General features: G+C 43.1%; 1 protein-coding gene across 3 annotated transcripts in view; it reads right to left on the bottom strand.

The window, feature by feature from the left end:
* VPS13D (vacuolar protein sorting 13 homolog D) overlaps positions 1-26814 on the bottom strand; it is a 146454-nt gene that overhangs the window by 92139 nt on the left and 27501 nt on the right. For 2 of the 3 annotated variants that reach the window (XM_075839505.1, XM_075839504.1), the window contains 22 exons: positions 25847-25998; positions 24240-25271; positions 24065-24155; positions 22243-22369; positions 21943-22123; positions 21675-21857; positions 17827-18004; positions 16908-17118; positions 15847-16018; positions 15155-15270; positions 14132-14344; positions 12141-12406; positions 11213-11346; positions 9519-9674; positions 8415-8610; positions 8144-8218; positions 7312-7500; positions 4871-4960; positions 2557-2697; positions 1776-1901; positions 959-1033; positions 81-186 (listed from right to left, as the gene is read on the bottom strand). In XM_075839505.1, coding sequence (XP_075695620.1) covers positions 81-186; positions 959-1033; positions 1776-1901; positions 2557-2697; positions 4871-4960; positions 7312-7500; positions 8144-8218; positions 8415-8610; positions 9519-9674; positions 11213-11346; positions 12141-12406; positions 14132-14344; positions 15155-15270; positions 15847-16018; positions 16908-17118; positions 17827-18004; positions 21675-21857; positions 21943-22123; positions 22243-22369; positions 24065-24155; positions 24240-25271; positions 25847-25998 — 4210 coding nt within the window. The remainder of the gene's footprint in view (positions 1-80; positions 187-958; positions 1034-1775; positions 1902-2556; positions 2698-4870; positions 4961-7311; positions 7501-8143; positions 8219-8414; positions 8611-9518; positions 9675-11212; positions 11347-12140; positions 12407-14131; positions 14345-15154; positions 15271-15846; positions 16019-16907; positions 17119-17826; positions 18005-21674; positions 21858-21942; positions 22124-22242; positions 22370-24064; positions 24156-24239; positions 25272-25846; positions 25999-26814) is intronic. The other variant, XM_075839506.1, reaches the window with a different exon arrangement.

Raw genomic sequence — 26814 nt, 5'->3', positions numbered from 1 at the left:
GAATAAATTGACAACTGTGCGTTACCACTCCCTTTGTGTCTTACATAGCCTGACACTGTCAGCACCCACAGTGCTATTACCTTGTAGGTGTTGTAGTTAGAGTGGCAAACCACAGTGTGCAGCCCGTGTGATTCCTGAGAGCAAATGGTATGAACGGATGTCTGCGCTTTGGAGTCTTCATTTCAACTGCATATAAAAAGAATAGAGAGGGACACATGAAAATGACAAAACATACAGCAAGGCTGAGTAAAAAAAAAAATGAACTTAGGATCCTGACTTTACAGCTCTGTAATAGAAAACGACTCCACAGGAGACGAACATGAAAGTGAGAGCAAAGGAGAAAAAACGACAGACTGATGATCAGAAAGAGCCGTCTAGTCCCAGGCAGACCCATTTAAAGAAGGCCGGTCGCCTCTCCTGACACGTCTGTTTTAGTAAATACTTGTATTCCTAATAAAATAAAATAAATAAAAATAACTCTGCATTGTGCTGTTCCTCTGTTATTCCTCCTACAATTTATGAATACATTAACAACTGGGAGTTACCATTCCCCTTGTCAAAGGAGTGGAGCATTAATTGGACAATGTCGGACAATGTAACACCCAGTTGTCATTTTATTTGTAAATTTCTAGGAGGAATAACAGAGGAAAGGTAAAACGCAGAGTTCTACGAAAAGATGCTCAAGAATTTTTATTTTATGAGAACAATAAGTATTTACTTAAACAGACATGGCCGGAGAAATGACAGGTGGTCTTTAAAGGGTCTGCCGGGACGAAAGCCCTTTTTTGTTGGTTAATACAGAGGGGCCATGAGCGGGTGGCCCCCCCTCTATGATGTCCATATTTCCCTAATAGCACGTACAGAAAATGGTTGTCTTGAGTCACTGAAACAACGTATTTAAACATAGACATCTTGAAGCCACTTTTATGCATGTCCCCCTACGTTTTTAGTACTGTACCTCTAGCATAGACCTGATGTTCTAGGTTAGTCAGACTGGCTGTGCTTCTAGTTCTAAGGTAGGATAGAGGGAGGCCTGGCAGACAGGAAAGGCAAAGTTAGACAGTATGAAGAGTGGAAGCGAGGGAAACAACGCGGAATAATACACACACATAACACAAGGGTTAGGAAAGAAACACAATCAGAAAGACGTGTAGTGATCGAGGAATCCTGTACAAACGCATTTGAACTTTTTAATATTTTTCATGGCTGAGATTTAAGAAAAAAAAAGGTCAGCACACAGCCCACATTTACTGTATACATCAGGAGCTTCTCCCTGTGTATATGCTAAACATATAGGTGTATAGGTCATGAAAAGCTATTGAAAAGCCCATGACATATACGTTAGTTAGATGCTTGTGACGTATATGGTGTACGTTCTTTCTTGCAGAATGCTATTGTGTGGTATAGCGCAGTCTAATATGCTGTTGCATACCTAAAAAAAAAAAAAAAAAAAAAAGGGTATACTGACATATACCAGCCTGATGGAGGCCAAAAGGACTTTTTTGGCCTCCGTCGGGCTGGTATATGTCAGTATACCTTTTTTTTAAAAATTTTTTTTAGGTATGCAACAGCAAAGGGTATACTGACATATACCAGCCTGACGGAGGCCAAAAGGACTTTTTTGGCCTCCGTCAGGCTAACGGAGCCCTATTGACATATTTAGCATGTACGTCGGGACCTTAGTTCTGTGAACGCCAAAGCCATCCATTCTGTCCTTCATCTTTCTCAGTACGATGCTGTAAAATGCAGTTTTCGCATAAAAATGAATTACTCACTTGGTCCAATGCACGGGGGGTCCACAGAAGAACCCATCCATTCCTCATTTCCAGTTTCTACCGTGGCCTCTCTCTCCTGTTTGCAGTAATCAGCCATCCAGGACTCCTTCGTGTTCACATATTGTTCTACAAAGCATGAAGAAACACAATGGCAACAAACAGGTTGATATGGGACATTTTTATTTTTTGATGCGGTATAAGGACACACTTCTCTATCGCATACGCAACAGGTGTAGAAGACACAGGGGGGGGGGGGCAGAAGGATGGTGCACTCCAATTCTTAAAGTGGATGTCCACTGTCTAATGTGAAGGGACCATCTAGGTGTTTAGAAGAATTTGAGTCGCTGGAACCCCCTGTGGTCAGATATTACGCAACAAGTGGAATACGCAGTTATAGCCCATTTCTCACCGTTACAATGTTTTTCCATTACAACCGGTAAAGAGGCTCCATGTACTCGTGAACACATGAACGATACAGTGTTAGGGACTGTTCACATCTGCCTTGGGTGTTTCCGTTACTCTGGTCTATCAGAAGAGCAGAACAACGAAAATGCTGGAAGCACCGGCTCCGTTGAATGACAGACATCATCGACGCCCAACGGGACCATTGACCTGAATGGGTTCTGTCGTGGTGTCCGTTTTCCGAAAACAATAACACAGCATGCCACGCTATTGTTTCCGGTTTCTTGGACCGGATCTGTGACGGAGGCCCCTAACTGAGCCTCCAAAGCAGATGTGAACAGACCCTTACTTTACAATTCAAATATCATTGTCCACCTACCTATCAAAACGGAGGTGATATTGACGTCCAAACGCTGTTTAGCCTTCATATCAATCTTCAGACGAGAGGGGTGGAGACGGCTGGCTTCCTGCTGCTGCCAGGATATCGCACATGGCCATGGCTCAATAAATGGTTCCCAACCTTGAATGAATCAAACATAATTTTTTTATTATATTTATTGTACACATTCTAAAAATGAACAATATTTGCTATTTATATGCATAAAAAAAATACATACTATCCACTAAGATATGCTATATAGTATGTGAGGCAATTATAGTCATTATAGTATATATGAAAAGTATCAGATATGTAATTGTCCTGGAGAAGACGATAAACATGGTAGGGAGTCATTGTTATGGGCCATTGCTATGCCATGTTACTTTTTACACTGAGTTACTTGAAGTTATTGAGATCCAGATATAGCGGACGGCGGGATGTCACTTGTCACCTGCCTGACATCTAATCACATCATGTTGCTGTGCTTCAAGGTACTAAAAACTGTAACTGAAAAACATTGGGCCTCATTTATCAAAACTGGCCTCGTTGCCCATAACAACCAGTGCAGCTTTAATTTTTTTAGAACAGTTTAAACATCGCAGACACGAAATTTCAGAGGTCTAGGAGTGACGTAGTGAGACCCCTGAGACGACAATCAAGCCATGAGTGTCGTGTTTAGGCACCGAAGTGCCTGACGCTTCAGAATAACAGCAACGCCAAGATGACTCATTCGAGCTCATTTGCATAAAGCGCACAACCGTTTTTTTAAAGCTCTTTTTCTCGGTTACGCTGCCATGTCCTGACTACAGAAGAGAATCATTGTTAACCTATTACCGTGCTGGATCACAGGTTGGAGGCGGTTTAATCCTCCTGACAGGTTCCCTTTTAAGAAATAAAAGTTAAAGATTGGTTGCTATAGACAACAAGGTTACTATTTCTGCTATGCAGTTCTGATAAACGAGGCCCAGTGTAGTGGATCTAGAGAATAAAATGTCCGCGCCAAATTTACATAGGTCCTAGCCATTATAGTAAACTAGATAATATATAGAACTTGCACTTAATTCATATATGTCCATGCGCCATTTAGGACTATGTACGGTTAAAGCATAAACGTGAAGGTGCCCAAAGCCAAAGTAGAAATACAGCCTAGATTATCAGAGCTCCAGACGTCGCGCCCACGATGATCACTAGTAGCTGATCAGAGGGCAATGATTCAGTAAACAGGAGGAAACAAGGTCACTAATTAATTAGCATTGGACCCGAGCACAATACTCTCCGGGTGTTGCATGTTGCCACGGTAACAGTACCGTCCAGCGTGCAGGAGCTTCTCTACACGCCCGATGTGGGAGAGTATAACTAGAGGGACACTTAAAAGGGGTTGTCCAGGCACAGACAACTGAAGACCTATCCATAGGATTAGGTCATCAGCATATGATCGGTCGGGGTCCAACACCCGGCTGCTGGATGTTATGCAGGTTATGCAGTATTTGGAGCCAGAAGTAGATGGCTCCGTACATTGCATAGCGGCTCTGCTCCTATTCAATTAAACAGGAGCAGTATTGCAGCTTGGCCACTATTCTGTGACCGGAGCCATCTGCTTCCAGCATGGACATTCGGTGCCTGGACGCAGCCGCTGCAGATGATCGGTGCGGGTTCCGGGTGTTGGACCCCCCCCTGATCATATACTAATGATCTATACGGTGGATAGGTCATCAGGCCAGAGGTTGATACTGCTCTCACCTCCTACAAAAGGATGAGAAGGGGATGGAGCTGGGAGGAATACCATCTGTCCTGCTGGGGATAATGAGGTGTGATAACATGAACAAGCAGCAGGGACCCCATTTTTCTATGGGACCTCAGTGATCTATACATAAAACTAACACGCCTAAATTTGAATCCCAAATAGTGGGACATTTGTAACGGCCCACCCACGATCACCCCCAAAACGGCCAGAAACGCCCATTTACTGCTAAATTTGCATAGACTCTGCCCCATTTACAGAAAGCGGGACTGGCAGGTAATCACTGATTGGCTGTTCGCAGGATCTGTGTTATGAATCAGATTTTACTAATAATAAATACGGGTGGGGAACTTCTTTAACTGCAGTGATCAGATTGGACATTACATACGAGGTTCTCATATTATTAGGATTATTATATTATTAGTGAGGACACAAATATATTCCTGTGTCGTAATGTAAAACTTGGGGAATACTTTAGATTTTAATGATAAAAGTGCAACTTACATCATTAAAATTTCAATAGGAAAAAATCTAAAAACTGTTTTTTTTCTAATTACAAAGCCGACTTTATACCTGACAGTTCCCGGTTGTAGTAGTCCCCTGAGAGGGTGAAATCAGCAGATCCATCAGGATTGGAAACCAAATGTTGGAAATAGTTCATTCCTTAAAAAAAAAAAGCAAATCAAGTGTGAATATTGACAAGGATACAGCACGATGAGTCTCAGTCCTGTTTTACCCAATATATTTTGTTTGCCGTAACCTACAGGGTATGAACAGCAATTTTTATTGCTCTAATTCTCCTCAAAGTAAAAAAAAAAAAAAAAAAAAAAGAAGTATATGGCATAGTGGCATAGTGACGTGTACCAACCAGGGCCCTGCTTTGAAAAAAAAAAAAAAGAAGTAACTTTGCAAAGATTGAACATATCCTACTGTTTTTGGTCTACAGCTCCTATGCAGACCTATGTGTTTCCATGTTTACAGACTACAAACAAACCCTGTAGTCTGATGCTGCAGTCATACGGCTTTTCACATGTTCCCTACTTCTTGCTAACATACATGGATAGTCTGTAACCATGGAGACACATAGGCGGGCAGTATGGCAGCTGAGTAGTTTGGGTCGAACTCCAACCAAGGACAACGTCTGCATGGAGTTTGTATGTTTTTTCCGTGTTTGCGTGGGTTTCCTGCGGGTACTCCGCTTTCGTTCCACACTCATACTGAGAGGTATTTGCCTTCCCATGATATTGGCCCGTGTGGGAGATCGCAAAATGACATTGTGAGTTCCTTTGGAGAAAGTGACTGATGTGAGTGATGACAATGTCTGTACAGGGCTGCGGAATATGTTGGTGCTAAATAAGCACAGGAGCGGTAGACACAAAACGGTAGGATCATTTTTAATCAAGACTATTAGCAAAGTAGCTTCATTTTCGTTTATTTTAGATGCATTGGTTGAAAAGGTATAAATACTATAGAGAGGGTTGATTTTGTACATGCCATCTATATGACCTGTTGTGACCGCTGCCATGCTGAATGTCTGTCGTGTCTGACAGTCTGATTGCTAGGGATACATTGCCTAACAACCAAAACATGTCCTTTGTAACCAGTCTGCCTCATATTACTCCGATCTTCAGCTCACAATAGAAAGCAAAGAAGGACAAGCGTGGCAGAGCTTAAATCACGCCTCCATCTTGGTATAACACAGCGCTAATCGTTTTTCCTGGACTGTTCCTTTAAAGAGAACCTGTCACCTGTCCATGCATGTAATGGGCCGGGCTGCACAAACCCTGGGGCACTTTAAAATCTCTTTCTACCCTCCTCCGTTATTTAGATATCGGTGCAGTTATATTTGGCGCCTGATATTTAAATAACCCCCTGAACTGTCAATGGGGCGTCACATAAAAAAAAAACCCCCAAAAAACGTGTTATTGCCAAGTGAACAGAAATGAACCTATAGCATGGACCGCTCTGCACTACATCCTCTGCTGCCTAAATAGGACAATACTCATTAGATAAATGTCAGCCCAGCCATCTAACACGTATAAGAGTGTCCTGACTCTCCCCTGACGGCAGATGTCAGATCCTTTGTTCTTACAGAAGATAAGCCGCTGCGCCAAAGGTGTCTGGCAGCGACTTATTCCCCTCTTCCGATGGAGCGCAACTACACACTTGGCCGAGCGTGTATTTCTACGGGGGACGAGGAAATAGCGGTCGGCTAAATAAGGTTTTCAGAACACCTAAACGAGCATGTGGCAGAAATGTATAAAGGAACAATCTGTGATCAGTTCTTACCTCACCTCTACATCACACTAAAAATAATAGATGTGACACGACGGTTACATTCACACGAGCGTGACAGATTTACGCACGTAAAACACGCGCGTAAATCTGTCCGTGTGCGATGCATTTTACATTTTACGCACTTGCAAGTTCTTTTTTTTTAATGAAATTGATGAGTGAAATACGGACAGTACACGGATGTGCGTCCGTGGGGTTTCACGCACCCATTGACTTCAATGGGCGACTAGGTGCGTGAAAAACGCACCAAGTGAGAATAGCCTCATTGAAATCAATGGGTCCGTGTGCTGCGTGTTGTTTCAACGTACAAGACGCGGACGAGACTCACGCTCATCTGAATGAGCCCTAAAGAAAAAGTTAGGCTCTGTTCACATAGTGTTATCTCCTTTCCTGGAACTGTGTCAGGAGAATTTTAAAAATGTATACCTTTTACAGAAGGCTGTGGCGTATGCCGCTGTACAGGTAAAGGCTCCCATAGTAAAAAAAAATATAGCGTAGAATACTACACTATGCAATACAGCAAAAAAAGGAATACCAATGTAAACCAGCCTGGTGTATGCCAAAAAGACACACTTTTGGTATACTCCGGGGTAATGGGGCCCTATGGACACATTCAGCATATGCTCCGGGAGCTTCCCTGGTACTCACGCTGAACCTAGGACTATCACGCTGTGTGAACAGAGCCTTATGCAGACATCACTTGCAGCAACTATACTGACGTGAAAAGGTGATCTCTGCCAGGGGGACATCACAGTCCATGCAGTCATCAATGAAACAGATACAGACACTGTCGGCCTTCAGCTCCACTCCGGAGATCCATCGGACAGCCCCAGCTCCGCTACTGTTCTTATTAGCCTTCAGCGGCTCAGCATTCTTAAAGAGCCACGTAGCAGCTTTGTTTAGTTGACCTTGTAGGGATGGAAAAGACAAGAATTTCAGAATTCATAGACAGAAATGTAAAATAGTAGAAATAAATCTCAAAATGAATTAAAAATAAAGATCAGGAGTTTGACTTAGTATGCCCCCTATTAGGACACATGAACATCATTTGGGGTAGTGGGGCATTATAGAAGCTGGAGCCAAGGCCATCAGCAAAGAAGGGGTTGTCCATTTTGGATGACCCCATTCAGAAGAGCGAGGAAAGTTTTCCAAACGAAGGATGGCTGGCAGGCAAGGTATCTAAGAGGAGTAGATAAAATGAAACAAAAGCTCCACTCATAAGACAGTATTCAGAAAATATTATGGAAGAGCTTCAATTGGAATTCCCTAAAATAATGTGATAGTGGAATTAAAATGTGTCTTTCACAGCGTCCAGCCTCTCGGTCACCGGCAGCCGGTGGGTGACACCGCTAGATGAGCTACCGACCCCGCGGCATCCTCAGTGTCCAGAGCAAGGGGTGCTGAAGGGTGACCCTGCTGGTCGTAAAGGGACAAGAATTGACCTCAGGGGTAAGTATGCTGGAGATAAGTATATCTCTCTTACCTACTGCGGGCACAACACGGGACATTTGCTGAATAATAAAGAACCGGCAGCATTACAATGGGGGTTACCTTGAGACGCCAGCAGAGCTTTACGACAATCCCCTACAGCAAACCCCAGCTCCTGCAAGAGGGCAAGTTGGTTTTCTAGAGAATAAACAAACATGGTGAGATACTTAAATGTGAGACACTAAAGATCTTAAACATATTTTGCATTTATCAGAATGGCCATACATATGTAGATACACACAAAAGACTGTCAAACACCCCTCCCCCCACCCTGATTACGGGACAGATGGACGAGGATTAAACGGTTATAACACATGTGTATATGAGGTCTGACCTAGAAGAGGGTCCATCACATGTCTGTGCACGTCTTTCACAATTACATCTTCATTCTCCTTGGTGTTACCGGAGACATCGGAGACTGCAGACTCGGGTGTACTGGAGCTGGTCTGTTCAGGAATGGATTTTGCAATGGCCAGAAACAATTTCACATCATTGTAGGATAATCTGATGTCCAATGTCTGTAACTGAATCTGATTAAAGAAGACAGAAATTGCACTTAAAGATGAGCTCCACATGTTATTAGCTCAAGCAGTCATGTTTAAAGGGTCAATTCTCATATGGCATAGTGACGTGTACCAACCAGGGCCCTGCTTTGAACTGATAAGGGGCAAAAACTGTAAAAACTCTGCAGTCAAGAGATGGGAGTCTCTGGTTTGGCTGATATATCTCTGGTCATGTTTCAAGGGTCTTTAAAGGGGTTGTCTCAAGATTTAAAGTTATCACCTAACCACGGGATAGGTGATCACATGCTGATCGTTCGGGGTCCCACCGCTGGGATCCCCCACCGATCTCGAGAGCAGGGCTCCCGTTCCTCCGAATGTACAAAGTGGCAAGTCACGCTTTCACCCTGCTGCTCCATTCCTTCTCTATGGTACTGCTGGAGATGGGTGAGCGCTGTGCTCGGCTTTCTCCGTCAGTCCAATAGACAATGACTGGAGCGGCAGTGCGCATGCACGACCTGCCGCTCAGTTCATTCGGAGGAACGGGGCCCCCATTCTCATGGAGATCCCAGCGGTCGGCTCCCCACCGGTCAACATGTGATCACCTATCCCGTGGTTAGGAGATAACTTTTAATCTTGAGACAACCCTTTAATTGACTTACAGGGTAGCTACATATAGGTGGAGCTCGAGAGACACTTTTCTTCCTTCTGAAGGAGAGTTAATTTGCCTAGTGACGTGCTAGAACTTTTTATTAGTGGGAGGTTTGGTGCTGAGGACCCAACCAATCACTGGACTTCACTGAGCGAGCACTGTGCCTCATGGTTCAAGCGACCATTGGGGTCCCAGACGCCCACCAATGAAAACGTCTAACATAGTTACATAGTTTCGTACGGTTGAAAAAAAAGACACATGTCCATCAAGGCTTTTCTTCTTTTACCTCTAGTATTGGGGGGAAATCTTCAGTGTTAAATGCATCCATGAGTCCAGAGCTATTTTGGTAAGTTGAATTTCCAACCAGTTCTATCTGCACGTGAACTGGATCAATGATGGAGAGAGCAGTGTCGTGTTCATTCCCCAAGCGACAAGAAAACACCTAGAACGATAAAAATAATAAACATTAAAATCTGAAAATCCAACAAAAGTCCTATAGAAAACGTCTTTGATCCAGTCCACGTTAACGGCCAATCTTCCGCTTTAGGTCAGTAATCACAAACATTATATAGAAGTTTTTATGACACGTCGCTCTTTCACTTGACAGTGTTTTTAAAACAAATGTTGGAATTTTTGTATGAGAATTTGATATTGAAAAATCAAAAAATTGGCAACAATTTTTGTTTATTGCTTGAATTCATCTAAAAGCAACTTTGTAAATAGTCTTCATTAAAAATCTATTCCCGTTTTGTGTCTACAGTTCCTATGCAAACCTATGCGTATTTTCCATGGTAGTAGACTACAAACCAGGTGTGTATTCTCATTCTGCAGTTACATTGCCATCCAGTTGCCCCTACGTCTTGGTTATCTATCAAGTGTCAGTTCGTAAGAAGTAGGGGACAGATGGAAGGGAGTATGACTACAGGATAAGATTGCAGAGTTTATTTGTAGTGTTACCATGGAGATGCACGGGTCTGCTTGTGAGCTGTAGACACAAAACGGGAAAAGTTGAAATTAGAACTGGTTTGCGAAGGCGGATATAGCTTTTAATGTATCCTTTCTTTTATTTAGTGCCATTGTTGGAATCCCTATTTAGGCTTCATTCACATCTGCGTCAGGGCTCCGAACGGAACCCTGACTGAAACAAAGGGAAACATAGGTTTCCGTTTGCATCACCACTGATTTCAATGGTGACTGATCCGGTGCAAATGGTTTTCGTTTGTCACTGTTGTGTAAGGGTTCCGTCGTTTTGACGGGATCAAAACCGTAGTGGACTGCGCTATTCATTCCGTCAAAAAGATGGTTTCCGTTTGTTTCAGTCAGGGCTCCGTTCTGACAGAATGCTCGGACGGAACGCCGGAACGGAGCCCTGACGCAGATGTGAACGATGCCTGTCTCAAATAAGCTGATTTACAAAGTGATATAATATAAATACTTGCACCAAGAGCAATATTGTTTTCAGGAATAGGTTTCCCATCTTGGAGCAATTAAACAAAATGTTACTGAAAACCTGAAAAATGTATATTTGACGGAAGCAAAGCAAAATCTTCCAATCCAACCCAAATCATACAGGAGTCTAGAAAGTGAAGATCTGTGGTGTTCTTGTTAGGGGGCACACAACGTGGATCTCTTTTAGTTCTCCTTGTGCCTGCAGGACTGACATGGAACATTGTGATTTTTAATGATTTTCTCTCCTTGAATAGTCACTCTTGAAAATTAAAGAGTTAAAAAGCAGAGTCACCATTTTGTTCCTTTTTAGAAAGAAGGAAAATCACTAGCGACCACTATTGTTCCCTCCACAGCAGTGCTGTAAAGCGACAGTCAAAGCGGTTCTCCGGTATGATGACCCCAAGAGCAGCCCAGACCTCAGCTTCCTGGGATGAATGACTTACTGCAGTGATATTATAACTTTTATGTTTGGATGGAGATAGATATTGATAAAAAAAATACCTCAAACAAGTTTCTCATCAACCCGCTTACCTCAATCCCAAATAAACTGCCGGAAAACGGCCGATCCACCAGTTTGGGTTTGTAAGTCAGAACGGTTGTCCCCTTAAGAATGATCGCATTGGTATCAACACAAGAAGCGTCTTCGACAACCACAAACTCTGTTCCTGTAATATTAAATGTTATTTGTTACTAAAACCCCAAATCAAATCAAATATATTCGCTTTATACAGACCAGGCTTTACTTCTATATACTGTATACGCTAAAGTTGCAGGCTGCCTTGTACAAGAGCAGCTCCCATTGTGAGTACAGCTGTGCTTCTGCCAGTCAGCATTGTCATAGGGAAAATTCTGTTCATCGAAATGACCACCACATAAATGTCCCTACCCATCCTTGATGCTTCTATTGGTCGGGATACAGACACGGATGTGGATTGTGATGACAACGCCGATGGGCGGGAACACAGCAGCAAAGCATTCTTATCAAAACGAATGCAGAAAACAGGACTAGGGTAACAGTATTCATGGTAGCCAGGAGTGAAAATCAAATTGACAGATCTGTCCGCTGACATGACGTGTCTGTTTTAGTAAATTATTGCATTCCCCATAAAATAACAATTCTGGAACATCTTCTATTAGAAAAATGCATTCTGACGTTTCTCTATTATTCCTCCTGGAAATGTATGAATCAATTGACAATGGTGTTACCATTCCCCTTGTCAACAGGGTGTGTCTCTCCACTGTCAGTACTGATTGGACAGTGTTTAGGGACCCTTGTTATCAATTTATTTATACATTTCTAGGAGGAACAACAGTGGGACGGCGCAACATATATTATGTGAACGTTTCAGAAGTGCAGACAGGTGGGATTGGGAACATTTTGTGTCTCTAACTAGAATATACTATAATGATATACAGATATGAATACCTTTATTGAGAACTAAAAAGAAAAAGGTCTCACCTGTCACATTGATCTTCACTTCCAGCTTCTTCTCCGGAGCCGCCTGTATAGAAGACCTCTTTGTTACCACGCCAGTCTTCACCGTTTTAGGAACCACAGCTGCTAAACTATTCCTTCTTTCTTGGGGAGGCTGGCGGCTGAGGTTTACTTTCTTGGTTTCACTGGGTGCTTGAAGAAACTTGTGCACGAGCAGCAACCAGTCAAATATTAAGAAGACTCTGAGGTTGTTCAGGACGATGGTGAAGCAGGAGGCGTCCTTCGTGGATCTACAAAGCAGGACAGGTATAAGAACAGGAAAAACAGAAGGACAGACTCTAAATTGGTTTACAAATAATAAGCACCAGGTTGGGTAAATCCAAGACCTGTCCAGGGACTGAAATATAAAGTAATACTCCTATTGCCCGAAGTAGAGGTGCCCAACCCATTACCATTATCTTACTTACGTGGTCCCTGTGGTGTTTTCTGGCAGGCCGCTCCTGCCTGTACGCTCAGGTTCTGGGCAGCGGTTGCCATGACCTGCCCAGGAACCTGTCTATAAGAAGTGACTCCAGGTGTATGTATGCATAGATTTTACAATAGGTGGCTTGGCATACAGGTTCCCGGGTGGGTACATAACATAACACCCCATAACTGCAAATCGACTGGGACTGCATAAGTAAGGGTCCTCTAAAATAAAAATGGTCCATAAAATATATGGCTGGGCAGGTTCAGTTCAGGTTCATAGAGGGTTGGCGGGGGGGGGGGGTACTGAGCCGGAGTCACCGTCTATGACGTTTATATGCCCTGATATGGAATATAGTGAAGGTCCTTTTACATTGGCCAATATGGGCCGTGAAAATAAGCGCCAATCAATGAGACATCTTGCTTATCGGCACTTGTTGGCGCCTTTCTCAAGGAGCTAGAATTGGTTACGCATGGGACGAGCGATCGTTACTATGATCGCTTGTCCCCATACATTTCTATCATGTTGGCAGCGCGTCTCCATGTGCTGCCGACAACGATAATATTTCTTGCGGCATAAACGATACAAATCAGCTGATGAACGAACATTTACTCATTCACCAGCTGATCGTTGCCCGGTTTACATAAGGCAATAATCGGATATGAAAGCATGAAAATGTTTGCCCTATAATTGGCCCATGTAAAAGGACCTTAAAGGCTATATACACCTTTGAGGGGCTTTTTTTTTTTAGTTCTTGTTTCTTTAATAAACAGGCCAGTGTGTTTGGTGTAACTTTATAATTAGTTTTTTATTAAAAATTAGATTTACTCTTTTAGATACAGCTGCTCTGTATTCTCTATACAGAGTAGCTGTATCTTTCGCTATGACCTGACGGGTTCAGTGTCAGCGGGTGCTGCGTGTCTCGAACATGCAGGATCCACCTGTAATCTATCACATCTAAATTATGAACTTAGATGTAGATTACAGGGGGATCCGGTGTTTTAGAGACGGGAACAGGATTTAGGACTACATACAACTGTTCTATATAGAGAATGCAGAGCAGATGTATCTAAAAAAGTACAACAAATTTTAAATAAAAACTAAATTAGAAAGTTACACCAAACACACTGACTGACCGGTTTATTAAAAAAAAATAATTACCCATCAAAGGTTTACATAGTGGTAGCTAGGTTGGGCGATTCCACTCCGGGCAATAGCTGTATTGCATGGAGTGGAGGGCAATACAATTGTGAGACATCCCCTTTAAATAGAGGCAGTTTTGTGTACACGTGTTTGGCGATCTGTGTACACGTGTTTGGCGATCTGGATACACGTAAGGCTTCAATAACAACACTGTACCCAACATGCAGTCTTCAGAATTTCTCAGTAGTGCAGCCTCAGACTTTGGTACATTGTATCTACACTAAAGATCCTTTTATAACATTTTCTGTAATAGATTTAAACTGCTGTGATAAATATATTTTAACAAAACCCTATAAAAACCACTTCTTTTAGTGAATGTGTACCCGGGGTGCACGCATTTTCTTACCGGTGATGTAATTCTATCTGTAAGGAGCCGGGGTTGCTATTGCTCTTGGATGGTTGCAGGATGCAGTTGAACACATTAGGCTTTTGGGTGGTGGGTGAGTTGTGTCCAGTGTAACGAGTGTCAAAGGCCATCATAGAATGTGAAACCAGGTTAATGGATTTAGTTTGGTTTGAAAAGATCTCAAAAAGCAGCTTCGATTTTTTAAAGTCAAACCTAAAGTCGAAAAAGAAAAAAGAAAATTACAAGACGGAAACACAACAAAAAAAAACGGTACCGATCCCCCTCCCCAAATCAGACAGGGTTCAGTGAGGACATATGAATAAGATTGACGGTACGCCGGACTGACCCGGTATAAATGTCCACCGCTCTTCTGGTTTTGTACTAAAAAAAGGTGTATCAGGAAGCTTAACTAATGCTCTAAAATAGACCTAAGAATTAAAGGGGTGTCATACTTTGTGCCATTTTCAAGATTTCTGTTTGTTGTCAGTGAATGGGAACATTCGCTGCTCCTCCGCACATCTATATGGGAGTTATGGATTCAGTGACCACTAACGTGGTTGTTTACAGAACTCCAATAGTGTAGTGTGGAGCAGTGGCGCAAGCTCGACCAACGCTCCATACCAACTGCTTAGGCTAGGTTCACAAAACTATGTGGACACATCCGGCCTATGCGCCAGGGCAGTTCCTGGCGCATAAGACGATAGGGGCCCTATTCACCGGACGGAGGTCACAAGAGAGTCCTTTTGGCCTCCATCAGAGTGGATGCCCTGGCATATCTTTTTTTTTTTTTTTGTATAGGAAAGCGCAGCAGACTTTTCTTCCTATACAATGGGCCACTGCAAAAAAAATAAAAATGTATATCTTACAATATACATTTTTTCTTAACATTGTGGCCAATGCCCAATGTATGCCACTGTATGGCTATACAGTGGCATACGTCGGAATACGTGCAACTATCTGCTGCAATACTTCTTTAAGTCTGGACAATCCCTTTAAATGCAGACAAATACTTTCTTTTCTTACCGGGCTAGAGAATGGCTAACTCCATCTTTTCCTGTGTCTTCAAGAAGTTCAAGGCTGACATTAACCATATCAATGAGGAACGACACTCCAGTGTAAACCTCCCCGCTTAAAACAGTCTGTAGTGAGAAAAAAAAATTATCAAATGGAAATAATGTCATCCTGACTAATATTAATATAAAAGGTACATGAATTAATAATTTGCTGCAGCGATTCCATCCGATCTGAACATAACTTTACTCTTAATACTTTCTCCATCTCCTCTTTCTGCAGGGCTTCTGGGGTCCCGGTGGTCTGCCCTCGGCCGATCACATACTCATGGCATATATTGGACGTGTGCCATCAATCGCTATTAGAATTCAATACATTCAGTACTAATACCAAAGAGGTTTTAAAGCATCGTCGCTATTTGCCTCTGCTTCTCCATCGGAGCTAGGTGAGGTCTACACAATTTTTGCAGTAATTTGGTCACATTTGATGTTTCCCATAGAAAATAAAAAAAACTCAAACCCATTTGAGTGTCATGCGAGATTTTAAGTTGCCATGTATCGCTAGTCTTATGTGACGGGCAGACGATACAGAACATGTAAACCTTCCTACTCCTGTTCCTATTTGACATAAGAATAAACATGATATCACTTATTTCAATTACATCTGTTCAAGACAGCCAGACAGAACACAAACTCTTATCTTACGTGAATCCTTGGATCCTGCAAGTCATATGGCCGCATAAAATCCTCAACGGGTTCTCCTAAATTATTCTCCAGTAGTCCTTTGATTAACTTATATTTACTGAGATCCAGCGAGCAGTGTACGGAGGACAGACTGCCGTGAATCGACATGTCCGGTACAGAGTGACTTATTTCTCTAGAAAGAAAATAAAACATATGTGAGAGTTGCTTTTTGTAGCGTCTCTCCTTACGGCGAACAGGAGGGGGGTGTCACGATCCTAATTTTGCCCTCATAAGGCATTTAAAAAGGGGTTGCCTAAAGATGATAGCCCAATTAATTGTATCAGCGTAAGGCTAGGGCTACATGGCGACTTTGGCCGCGACACAGGATGTGCGGCCAAAGACATTGACTTTCATTACCTGCAATGCAGGCAGGGCCACACAGCGAGCGTTGGCCGCGCGACCTGTGCCGTGGCCAAAGTCGCCATGTAGCCCTAGCCTTAGACTCTGATCACATCTACTTTTTTCTCCAGTTTTGGCGTATACGTTGGGAAACCCTCCAAACATATATGCTGAAAGTACAGCCTTGATGTATGCTATAGAGTTACACGCCCCCGTTGACTGTTCAGGGGGTTATTTAAATATCGGGTGTCAAATATAACGGGACCGATATCTAAATAACGGAGGGAGGTCGAAATTTTTTTAAAGTGCCCCAGAGTTTGTGCAGCCCGGCCCATTACATGCTGCACATGTATGGGGAGATGAAAGATTCTCTTTAAATCACCAATTGACTTAAATAATTTACTGCACGGTATACGTTTTTTTGCGGCAACCATTAGTACGGGGAAGCATAGCGGTCTACTATTTTCAGTACAGTAGAATAATAGGGTGCGCCAACACATACCACTTGAACATATGCCAAACAGAGAGACTTCTGGCATCAGCTGGGCCCATCATACTCTATGGACACGTCCAGTGTATACGCCCGATATTTACGCGGATCGTCGTACTCATATTTGTCACCTTTTTAGGATTTTTTTTTTTTACTGTATCTATAATACTTATCCAAATAAAAAAAGACTTACTTATCCAAGTTCCTCTCTAGCTGTAACTTCAGTCGGCATTGTTCTGTTAGAAGACTTCCGCCCATCTGTCGGACCACATAAGAGGGGAACAAAAGGTCTGAGCGCAATTTCTCCTGAGCATCAACGGGTTCTATAGGATGTCTCTCCGCAGCAAAGATGTCCATGTCCTGAAGGTCAACCACAATGCAGTCCAACAAGCAGATGTGGTCATCTACAGAGAAAAACAAAAACAGATGCTGATTTTATGACCAGGTCTTAGGAGTTGGAAGACAAAACACTAGTGTGAATGTTCACCTGTATGATCAACCCTTTCACTGCCATGGACGTCTGTAATATGATATGACATGGCTAGAAAGCCCTAGCTGCAATATATTTGAAGAGTAGAAATATTTGCATGAAGGCGCCCATGAGTGTAAAGTGCTGGATGGCATTTTTGCATTGTGCCAGGTTTTAGAAAATAAATGTGCATCGGGATATAAGATGATTTTTTTAAGGTTTTATTTGTGCATGCAAAGGGTGTGCATACACAAAACACATAGAGACCTAGAACTTCTCACAGCTGAACGTTTGCTACAATTGTTGTTGCAGTTTAGGGAAAACCCTGTGAGCTAAAAAGCATGGACATTTTAAATTTGCTGATACATAATAGAAAACCCTCAGGACAAGGAATGGGAGTAGGTTGCAATACTGTGAACCGCCACTACAAGTGTGTCGGCGTTTCATGATACGGAGCAGTAAAGGGAATGAATGGAAAGTAGCGATCGCATCAGTGCCATGGCCCCTGCAAAACAGATGATCGGCGAAGGTGCTGAGAGTCAGACCCCTACCGATCAGATATTGATGGCCTATCCTGATGAGAGGACATCAATTTTAACTCGCTGGAAAACCGCTTTAATGAGGATGTTTTAGGAGTTCTTACCAGGATTGTCAGGATATTCAGGTTCAGAAGATATTTTTGTTTCCTTCTTAGACTTTGAGGTTGGAGTCATGACTAGACCTTCTACAGACTCATAGTTGGCGCTTGCTCGGAGGTCGCTCCTCCTAGAACTTGGTTTGTGCTCCGGAGTAACAATCGGCGATGAAGATGTACCCAAACACTAATGGAAAGAGAAATATATACAGTTAACGACTTTAACTTCGGTGTCTGGCTGATCCCATAGTATGCCCTAAATATTACAATGAATAACGACAGATAATTTAGAGGGGTATTATGTTTTCAGCAAAAAAAAAGGTATTTTATGTATAATTTATAACATTTTCAAATATTCTTTCTGTATCAATTCCTGACAATTTTCAAGATCTCTGCTAGCTGTCATTTAATAAGAGCCTGCCCTGGTCATGTGATGATCACACAAGTGCACGGCCTATTACAAGAGCTCTGATAACTGTACTGCAGCGAACAAGCCGTGCACCTATGGGAACAGAACTAGAGGACGACGATTTTATCCACTGGAAGTTCGGTCACAGTTCAAAGACTAGAAACTGAGGAGCTGTAACATCTGACCCGTAGAAGACTCAACGTAGCTACAAGTCCGTAAATAGTTATACAATCCCAGAAAACCCCATCAAAACAGCACATCACATCATATACATGCAGTATGGCCAGCAAAAACTCATGCACAGCACACAACTCAATATCAGAGACAGAAAAAACAGTTCAAGTCCAGATCTGGAGACCCAACGACCAGGAAATCTGAGCTAAAGTGGAGACTAAGCAAAGTGGAGACTCCGATATTATAAGCTGACGTAGTGCACGTGTTCACTAGTAGCCACTGCCGCAAATATAAAATGGCGCTACCCTCAAGGGAACATACCGATAGGGAATTTCGATTGTGAGCCCCAATGATGACCTATGTACAGCGCTGCGGAATATGTTGGCACTATATAGGTAACAGAAATAAAAAAATTAAAAGGGGTGGATTGGTCTGCCGCAATGTTTAGGTAGGTGGTACGTGTCAAAGTCACATCCACATGAATGCCAGGACCCATGTCTTCTTCCCATAATGCATCCTGGTGCCATCTCTTCCCCAGGTAAGTGACAGGCATGCAGCTGGCTGCCCACGTGATATAAAAGAAAACGCCATTCATCAGACCAGGCCTCCTTCTTCCATTGCTCCAGTTTTGATGTTCACGTGCCCATTGTAGGCACTTTCAGCGGTGGACAGAGGGTCAGCACGGGCACTCTGACAAGTCTGGGTCTAAGCAGCCCCAAACACAGCAACTGCGATGCTCTGCATGTTCTGACATCTTTCTACCATAGGCGGCAGTAACTTTCAACGCTACAGTATCTCTTCTACGGGATCGGACCATGAAGGCTAGCCTTCTCTCCTAACGCAAATCTGTGACCCTCAGGCGTCCAAGACCTTGTTGCTGGTTCACCTGTTGTCCTACCTTGGAGCACTTTTGGTAGGTACGAACCACTACATACCATACCAGGAACACCCCCAAAAGCGCTGCTGTTTTGGAGACGATTTGTCCCAGTCATCATGATTTTTCCCTGGTCAAAGTCGCTCAGATCCTGACACCGGTCCTTTTTTCCTGCTTACAACACATCAACTTCTAGGACGGACTCCTCACTTGCTGCATAATATATCGCACCCCTTGTCAGGCGCCATTGTAACGAGATCATCAATGTTATTACCTCCGCCTGTCAGCGGTTTAATGTTATCGCTTATATATAAAATATACTGGGAATATAATGGGTGCAAACGCCCCCCTGATCTTCTGATTGGTGGATGGTGAAAGGATAACCTGTGATAATGCGGGCATGCGAGTCCTCAAAGCGCTTATTACTGGGCAAGAAAAGTATGGAAATTAATATGCAACACAAACAAACCAGAGAAAGTGCTAAAAAAACGTCAGTCCACACTTATGGGAATTCTCCGATTATAACCTGCAATATGTTTTTCAGTATAAATTTATTTTAATTACCGTACATTGTCAGCGCCTTTTATAGGGCCAGAGTACAGCGCTGTGCTGAATAGTGACCTGCTACAGTGTTAGAAGCCACAGGTGCTCAAATTTTAGGTTTTAATGTGGTTTGGACACTTATCCCTGGTAGTGCTTACCTGCCATTTATTTACTTGTTGGCTGCTTTTCTATTCTGTTTCACGAAGACACAGATATAATCAGTGTCTGCAAATACCTGAATTGTCCGGGAATCTGAAATCCACTTCCTGTGTCTATAGAGGCTTTTGCCCTGTCCCTTCCATGCTTTACACTGCAGCTCTGCTTGTTCAGATTATCTATTATGTATAAACACAACCTCACCATAATCCCAAGAGTGATGATGGGTTAGGGCAATCATTTTATGTTCCTTATAGGGGGTATTACTATCTTGCCACCACTAAAATACGGAAAACGTGGCATCTTATTGAAGGTGGTACTGGATTGACTGTACAGACGGCCGCCAATAAAATGGCGGCATTGTCTGTTAAGACATTTACACATTGCCAACAGGTTTCATTTAGTGAATAATCCAGCAGAATTCCATAAGGTTTAGAAAGACACTCTCAAACCTAAAGACCCGTGATGTAAATGCTATACCTTTAATAACACAGGATCCTTGTAGGAAGACCCATGTAAAATTAAGTCCTTTAGAACAAACAAAAATGGAAAAAAAAATCTTGTATTTCTAAAGCAGACATAACAATCAGGCTGGTAACTATGATATCTGATATCATTTGAATGGCCGACCGTGTAACACTACATCTCCCCTGCAGCGGCAACTGTATATATGGCTAGTCGGGGCTTCTTCTGACAACATCTGATCGCTGGAGGTTCTAGGGCACAGGCGAGGAGCTGATAGTTGGGGCAGCTATCTTTAGGGAAGGGGTGGTCTTCATGAGGCATTTATTGCTCCATATTACCTGGTCTATAAAATTGCTAATCTACCTTTGGTCGACAATTCAAGTAAGGCCCCATGAACACGAACGTAAAAACGCCCGTAATTACGGCATGTTTTTACGGGCCCATAGACTTCTATTGGCCACGGGTACCTCCCCGTATGCTTACGGGAAGGTGCCCGTGCCGTTGAAAAATATAGAACATGTCCTATTTCAGGCCGTAATTACGGGTGACTACGTGTGTGTGTGCACCCGTAATTACCGGAGCGTTGCTAGGCGACGTCAGTGGATAGTCACTGTCCAGGGTGCTGAAAGAGTTAAACGATCGGCAGTAACTCTTTCAGCACCCTGGACAGTGAATTCCGATCACAATATAGATCAACGTGTAAAAAAAGACGTTCATACTTACGCAGAACTCCCTGCTTCTTCCTCTAGTCCGGCCTCCTGGGATGACGTTTCAGCCCATGTGACCGCTGCAGCCAATCACAGGCTGCAGCGGCCACATGGACTGCCGCGTCATCCAGGGAGGTCGGACTGGATGTCAAGAGAGAGACGCGTCACCAAGACAACGGCCGGGTAAGTATGAATTTCTTTTACTTTTACTGCGGAAAGGGCTGCCCCTTCTCTCTATCCTGCACTGATAGAGAGAAGGGGCTGCCGATTACTGCAGTGCAATTTTGCAGCGAAAACGTGCCCGTAAATACGGGTGGAATACTGGTGACACCGGACCCGTATTTACGGGCACGGGTCCATAAATACTGGTGCAATACGGGTCGAATACGTGTGACCAAGGACCCGTATTTACGGGAGGACAAAAATACGTTCGTGTGAATGAGGCCTAAAACAATGTTGCTTACATGGTGTATAGTTGACTTGTGATCAATTATGGAAGTAGTAGTCATACAATACACTATAACTTTACCTTATCTTTTAAACAGAATGTCCCATGGGCCCCCGAGAACAGAAAGCGGTTCTTCACTTTGAGTTTCCCAAGGTTGGCCACAATTAAGTTGTTAGAACGGGAACTCTCGGGTATGAGGAGCACAGGGGCTCCAGCCTCGATGTCCAGTAAGATACGGGAGGCCCTCTGCGCCTGGTCTCTAACCTTAATAAACAAAAATAAATACCTTGAAGAGTCGGAGAATTTTCCCATTACGCACCGTAGAAACATTCAGACTTTCTCCACTTACGGTTTGACCTTGAATAGCCGCCCTCTGCCGGCCGAGGACGTCTTGCAATTGTGTGAAGTGCTGGATAAAGGCGATAACTTCAGACTGGAAGCGCTGAGTGTGAACGTACTGCACGGAGGCCATCCTCAGGCTGACACGCATGTCATACTCTCTCTTCAGTTTGGGATCAGGAGGGCCGTATCTACACAATGTTTAATGATAACACATCCAAGAACTGACTTGTGCCAGATATAACGTTTGGAAATCAGTTTCAAATAACAATCGTAAATTGGATATTAAAACAAAAAGAAAAATCATTACTTGAAAATGTGGAAGATCAGCGCCTCGTCTCCGCTTGTTGTGAAGCGCTCGGTGTACAGCTCGCCATGTACAGTCAAGTCACTCAATGACAGGCTGCCAATGCTTCCCTGCAAGGCTAAATCTCCCTCTGCAGTGAGGAAGAGACGGAAACAACAATTATTGAAATTCAACCTTTAAAGCGTCTCTGTCACCACATTATAAGTGGCCTGTATTGTACATGATGTGATCGGCGCTGTAATGTAGATTACACCAGTGGTTTTTATTTAGAAAAATGATAATTTTTAAACTGAGTTATGACCTGTATTAGATTTATGCTAATGAGTTTCTCAATGGACAACTGGGCGTGTTTTACTTTTTGGCCAAGTGGGCGTTGTACAGGGGAGTGTATGACGCTGACCAATCAGTGACCAATAAGCGTCATACACTTCTCCCCATTCATTTACACTGCAGATAGCGATATAGCTATATCACTATGTGCAGCCTCATACACACACTATAACGTTACTGCAGTGTCATGGCAATGAATATACATTACCTCCAGCCAGGACGTCATGTGTATTCAGAATGCTGACCACTTCTGTAGCGTCTGTGTGAGTTACAGCATAGCAGGCGTAGTCTCGCGAGATTACGCTGTAAGCTGTCATTCACAGCGAGATCTCGCTGTGCTGTAAATCACAGAGACGCTACAGAAGTATCAGGATTTTGAATACACATCACGTCCTGGCTGGAGGGAATGTATATTCATTGTCAGGACACTGCAGTAACGTTATAGTGTGTGTATGAGGCTGCACATAGTGATATAGCTATATCGCTATCTGCAGTGTAAATGAATGGGGAGAAGTGTATGACGCTGATTGGTCACTGATTGGTCAGCGTTATACACTCCTCTCCACTACGCCCACTTGGTCAAAAAGTAAAACACGCCCAGTTGTACATTCAGAAAGTCATTAGCATAAAGCTAATATAGGTCATAACTCTGTCAAAAATGAACGTTTTTCTAAATAAAAAACACTGTTATCTACATTACAGCACCGATCACATCATGTACAATACAGGCCACTTATAATGTGGTGACAGAGACTCTTTAAGAAAAACCCAAAACAACTTCATTGGAAATGTGTTAAAACATGTAGACTTTTTACACCACCAAATTAACAAAAAGGATATATGCACTATAGCAACCTTTTTTTGTTGCTCCTAAAAACAAAATGAAGCAACTTTGCAAAGATTCTTTATTAAAAAAAAAACATCCTACCGTTTTGTGCAAACACCTCCTCTGCAGACCTGTGTCTCCATGGTAACAGACTACAAACAAACTCTGTGTGTTCAGATTGTGCAGTCATGTGATAATCCTTTTCACTAGTGTTGTTCTTGCTGACCCGCTGTATGAAGGTTAGCAAGAAGCAGGGGGCACATGGAAAGGAGTAACACAAGTTTAAAGAGGACCACCGAGCTCTCACATGTCTCTCACTAAATACTTATGTTCTTCATGAAATAATTCTGTGAACTTATTCTCAGAACTCAACATTGCGTCATCCCTCTGGTGTTCCTCCAGAAAATGTATTAATAAAGTGACAACTGGGCATCACCATACTACTTGTCAATATAGTGTGTCCCTACACCCTCTAACACAATCTAATCCGTGCTGACAGTATAGCAAAACACCCTATTGCTATTACCCAGCTGCCACTTTATTTATACATTTCCAGGAGGAATAACAGAGGAACGGCACAACACAAAATGTTAAGAAAAGATGCTCCAGAATTGTTATTTTTTGAGTATTTACTAAAACAGACATGACCAATAGGTCACTCACACTCACCAATAATTTCAAGATGGGCAGTTAGCTTGGATACGCTTGCTTTAGCTAATTCACTAGAGGTCTTCTTTAGCACCAATGAGAGTGAGTGAACCTAGAAAGACAAAAAAAACGTAATTAGTAATAGCTTTACATCTCACATAAGCCACAATGCAATGTATCTAATCCCTTCTTATACCTTGAGATCCATCTTTGTGTTGGTGTGTTCTTGGGCAGCAGTACTGGCGGTCGTGCCCGCCTCTGATCTCAATGACTGTCGGATATCGGCAGGTTCAGGCTTCAACGCATGGTTGTCAGCTGTCGACCCAATTCCAAAGAAGTCTAAAATCACCACCCATGTTTGCAGTGTGACCAATACGTCCAAGCAGTTAAAATCCACATTGACGCCACGATTGATGCGTTTGTACTTCGAAGAAAATTCAGGGTGATTTCTGTCCACCAGGAAAACGTTTATATGAACCAAGGACTCATCAAAACCGTCCTTAGTGTAGGACGTCTTTTCTCCCTCGGATGTAGGAGAAGGTGGTGGAGTCAATGGATACTCAGAATCGATTTCTTCACTTGGTTTCTTCCGTGAAGAACATGCCGGTCTCTGGTATAACTGGAATACATTCGGTGCTTCCTCCATGTGAGAAGGTAAGGATCTCGGCATGTCCGGATATTCCGCATGAGACACTAATGGACAGGATTGCGACAGATATTCTTTATGGGCCAAGCTTGAAAGTTTTGGTGCTCCTCTTGATACCATGAGGTTCTTGTACTTTGAATCTGGGTTCTTTTCGAGCAGATCTTCCATGAGTAGGGATCGCAATGCAATCTGTATAGCTAGCGTGTGCGGGTGATCTTTATTAAACTCAATGTCAAAGTCTTGCAACTTCAAACTCACTAAGCCTTGGGCACCAAGAGTAAGATCTCCGCTCAGCTGAATCTGTAATTCGGAGATACGAAAATTTGCTTGAATCTGAGTAAACGGCGTCTTCTCAGGAGTAGAAACGGACTTGCTGGATAGAGATCTAAAGCTGTGATTATTGAACAAGTGTCTCTCCCTCTGATCGTTAAAGACGTCGGCACCTTTACTGAGAAGCTTTTCTGGGGTGACGGGACTGCTTGGACTGGCGGAGCTTTGAGGCAGTTTGTTCACATCTTCATTGTATACCAGGTTATCAAGCGTCTGCAGAACCTGCTCGTAGACGTGTTTTGCTAGAACCACCTGCATAAGAGAAGACACAATCAGAACATTCCCATTATAGAAACATTAAAAAAAAATGATCTATACTAAAAGCATTGATGTCCTATCCTTCATTGGAGATACGATCACGTACAAATGAAGGGGCTACCTCGGCATGGGGTGGGCTACAGGACCAGGCAAAGTCACACGTATGGACGGACGAGCCGTACATCGAAGAAGCGGCGGCGCTCACTTGAGCATGACACCCGTTTAGTATTGCTGATCAGGGGTCGATCCTCAGTGATCGCACATTGATCCCAAGAATAGGTCATCAATGTTTTTCTCCAGAAAACCCCTTTAGTTCTAATTCACTTGAATAGGTTTTTTTCAAGGTGTGTTTTGAAGGCAGTGCCTAGCTGTTGCTTGGCAACATGAGCCTCAGCCAGCTGGTGACCATCCTTGATCTCTATGCTCCAGACCAGTGTAGTTATTACATACTCACTATACTGTAGAGGAGATAGATGGCAGGATCTGAGCCACAATGGACAGAAGAATACATGGGATGTATTTATTTTTGCTGGAGCAGTTTTCGGTATTTTCTAGAATAGTCTTCTTACCTGAACATTATTGACAAAATTTCCCTCGATCTTCAAAATGCTTCCCACCTCTAAGGAGTCTTCAGTGTAGGGAAAGGTCAGTTCGCCATCGCGCTCTATATTGAACTTCTCCATTTTAAACTGTATGGTCGTGTTGTGTAGGATATGGAAAGCTGAACAGCAAAACACGTTGTTACAATTGTAGGAAATCAAAGCATATTTTGCACTAATATAAATGTAAAAAAATTAAGCCTTTTTATACAGGACTTGGAAATCAAATTTTGTTTTCTAGCTGATATTTCTCGGGAGAGCTGTGGACGGTCACACAAATGTAGAACTAAATGCCCCCCATTCTATGACGTCCATGTGTATTGAAAGGGGTTGTCCCAACACAGACTACAGTTAAAGGGGTTGTCCAGTTTGGGGACTGTTTTTTCCACTGATGACCCAGCCACAGAATAGGTCATCAGCATATGATCTGTGGGGGTCCAACAACCGGACCCCACACCAATCAGCTATTCCGGCTGCCTCCAGACACCGGAGGCTATGCAGGGGCTGGTGCCGGTAGCAGATGGCTCCGTACACTGTATAGCGATCGTGCTGCAGTACTGCAGCTCTGCTTCTATTTATGTGAATAAGGTAACCCAGCACAACTACTATATAGTGGTCATAGTCTTTTGCTCCCGGCACCGACCCCTGCATAGCATCCAGCACCTGGAGGCAGCCTGAGAAGATAACCGGTGCGGTGTCTGGGTGTCGGACCCCCTCAGGTCATATACTGATGACCTATTCTGTGGATAGGTCATCAGTATAAAAAACAGCCCCCATACTGGACAAGCCCTTTAAAGGGGGTTACCCAACTGAAGATTTTTAGGGCATATCCCCATTCCTAGTAGCGAAGCGGGTGTATACAGTATGTGCAGTTATTCTCAGCTCCTGTGGGGAGCGGAAATGCCTTCTTCGGTGCGCTGGCGTGATTGTGATGATGC

The sequence above is a fragment of the Rhinoderma darwinii genome, chromosome 10 (genome assembly GCF_050947455.1).
Source record: "Rhinoderma darwinii isolate aRhiDar2 chromosome 10, aRhiDar2.hap1, whole genome shotgun sequence".
NCBI classification, from domain to species: Eukaryota; Metazoa; Chordata; class Amphibia; order Anura; family Rhinodermatidae; genus Rhinoderma; species Rhinoderma darwinii.
Note: the sequence above shows the minus strand (reverse complement) of the source record. Positions and strands in the feature narration are given on the sequence as shown.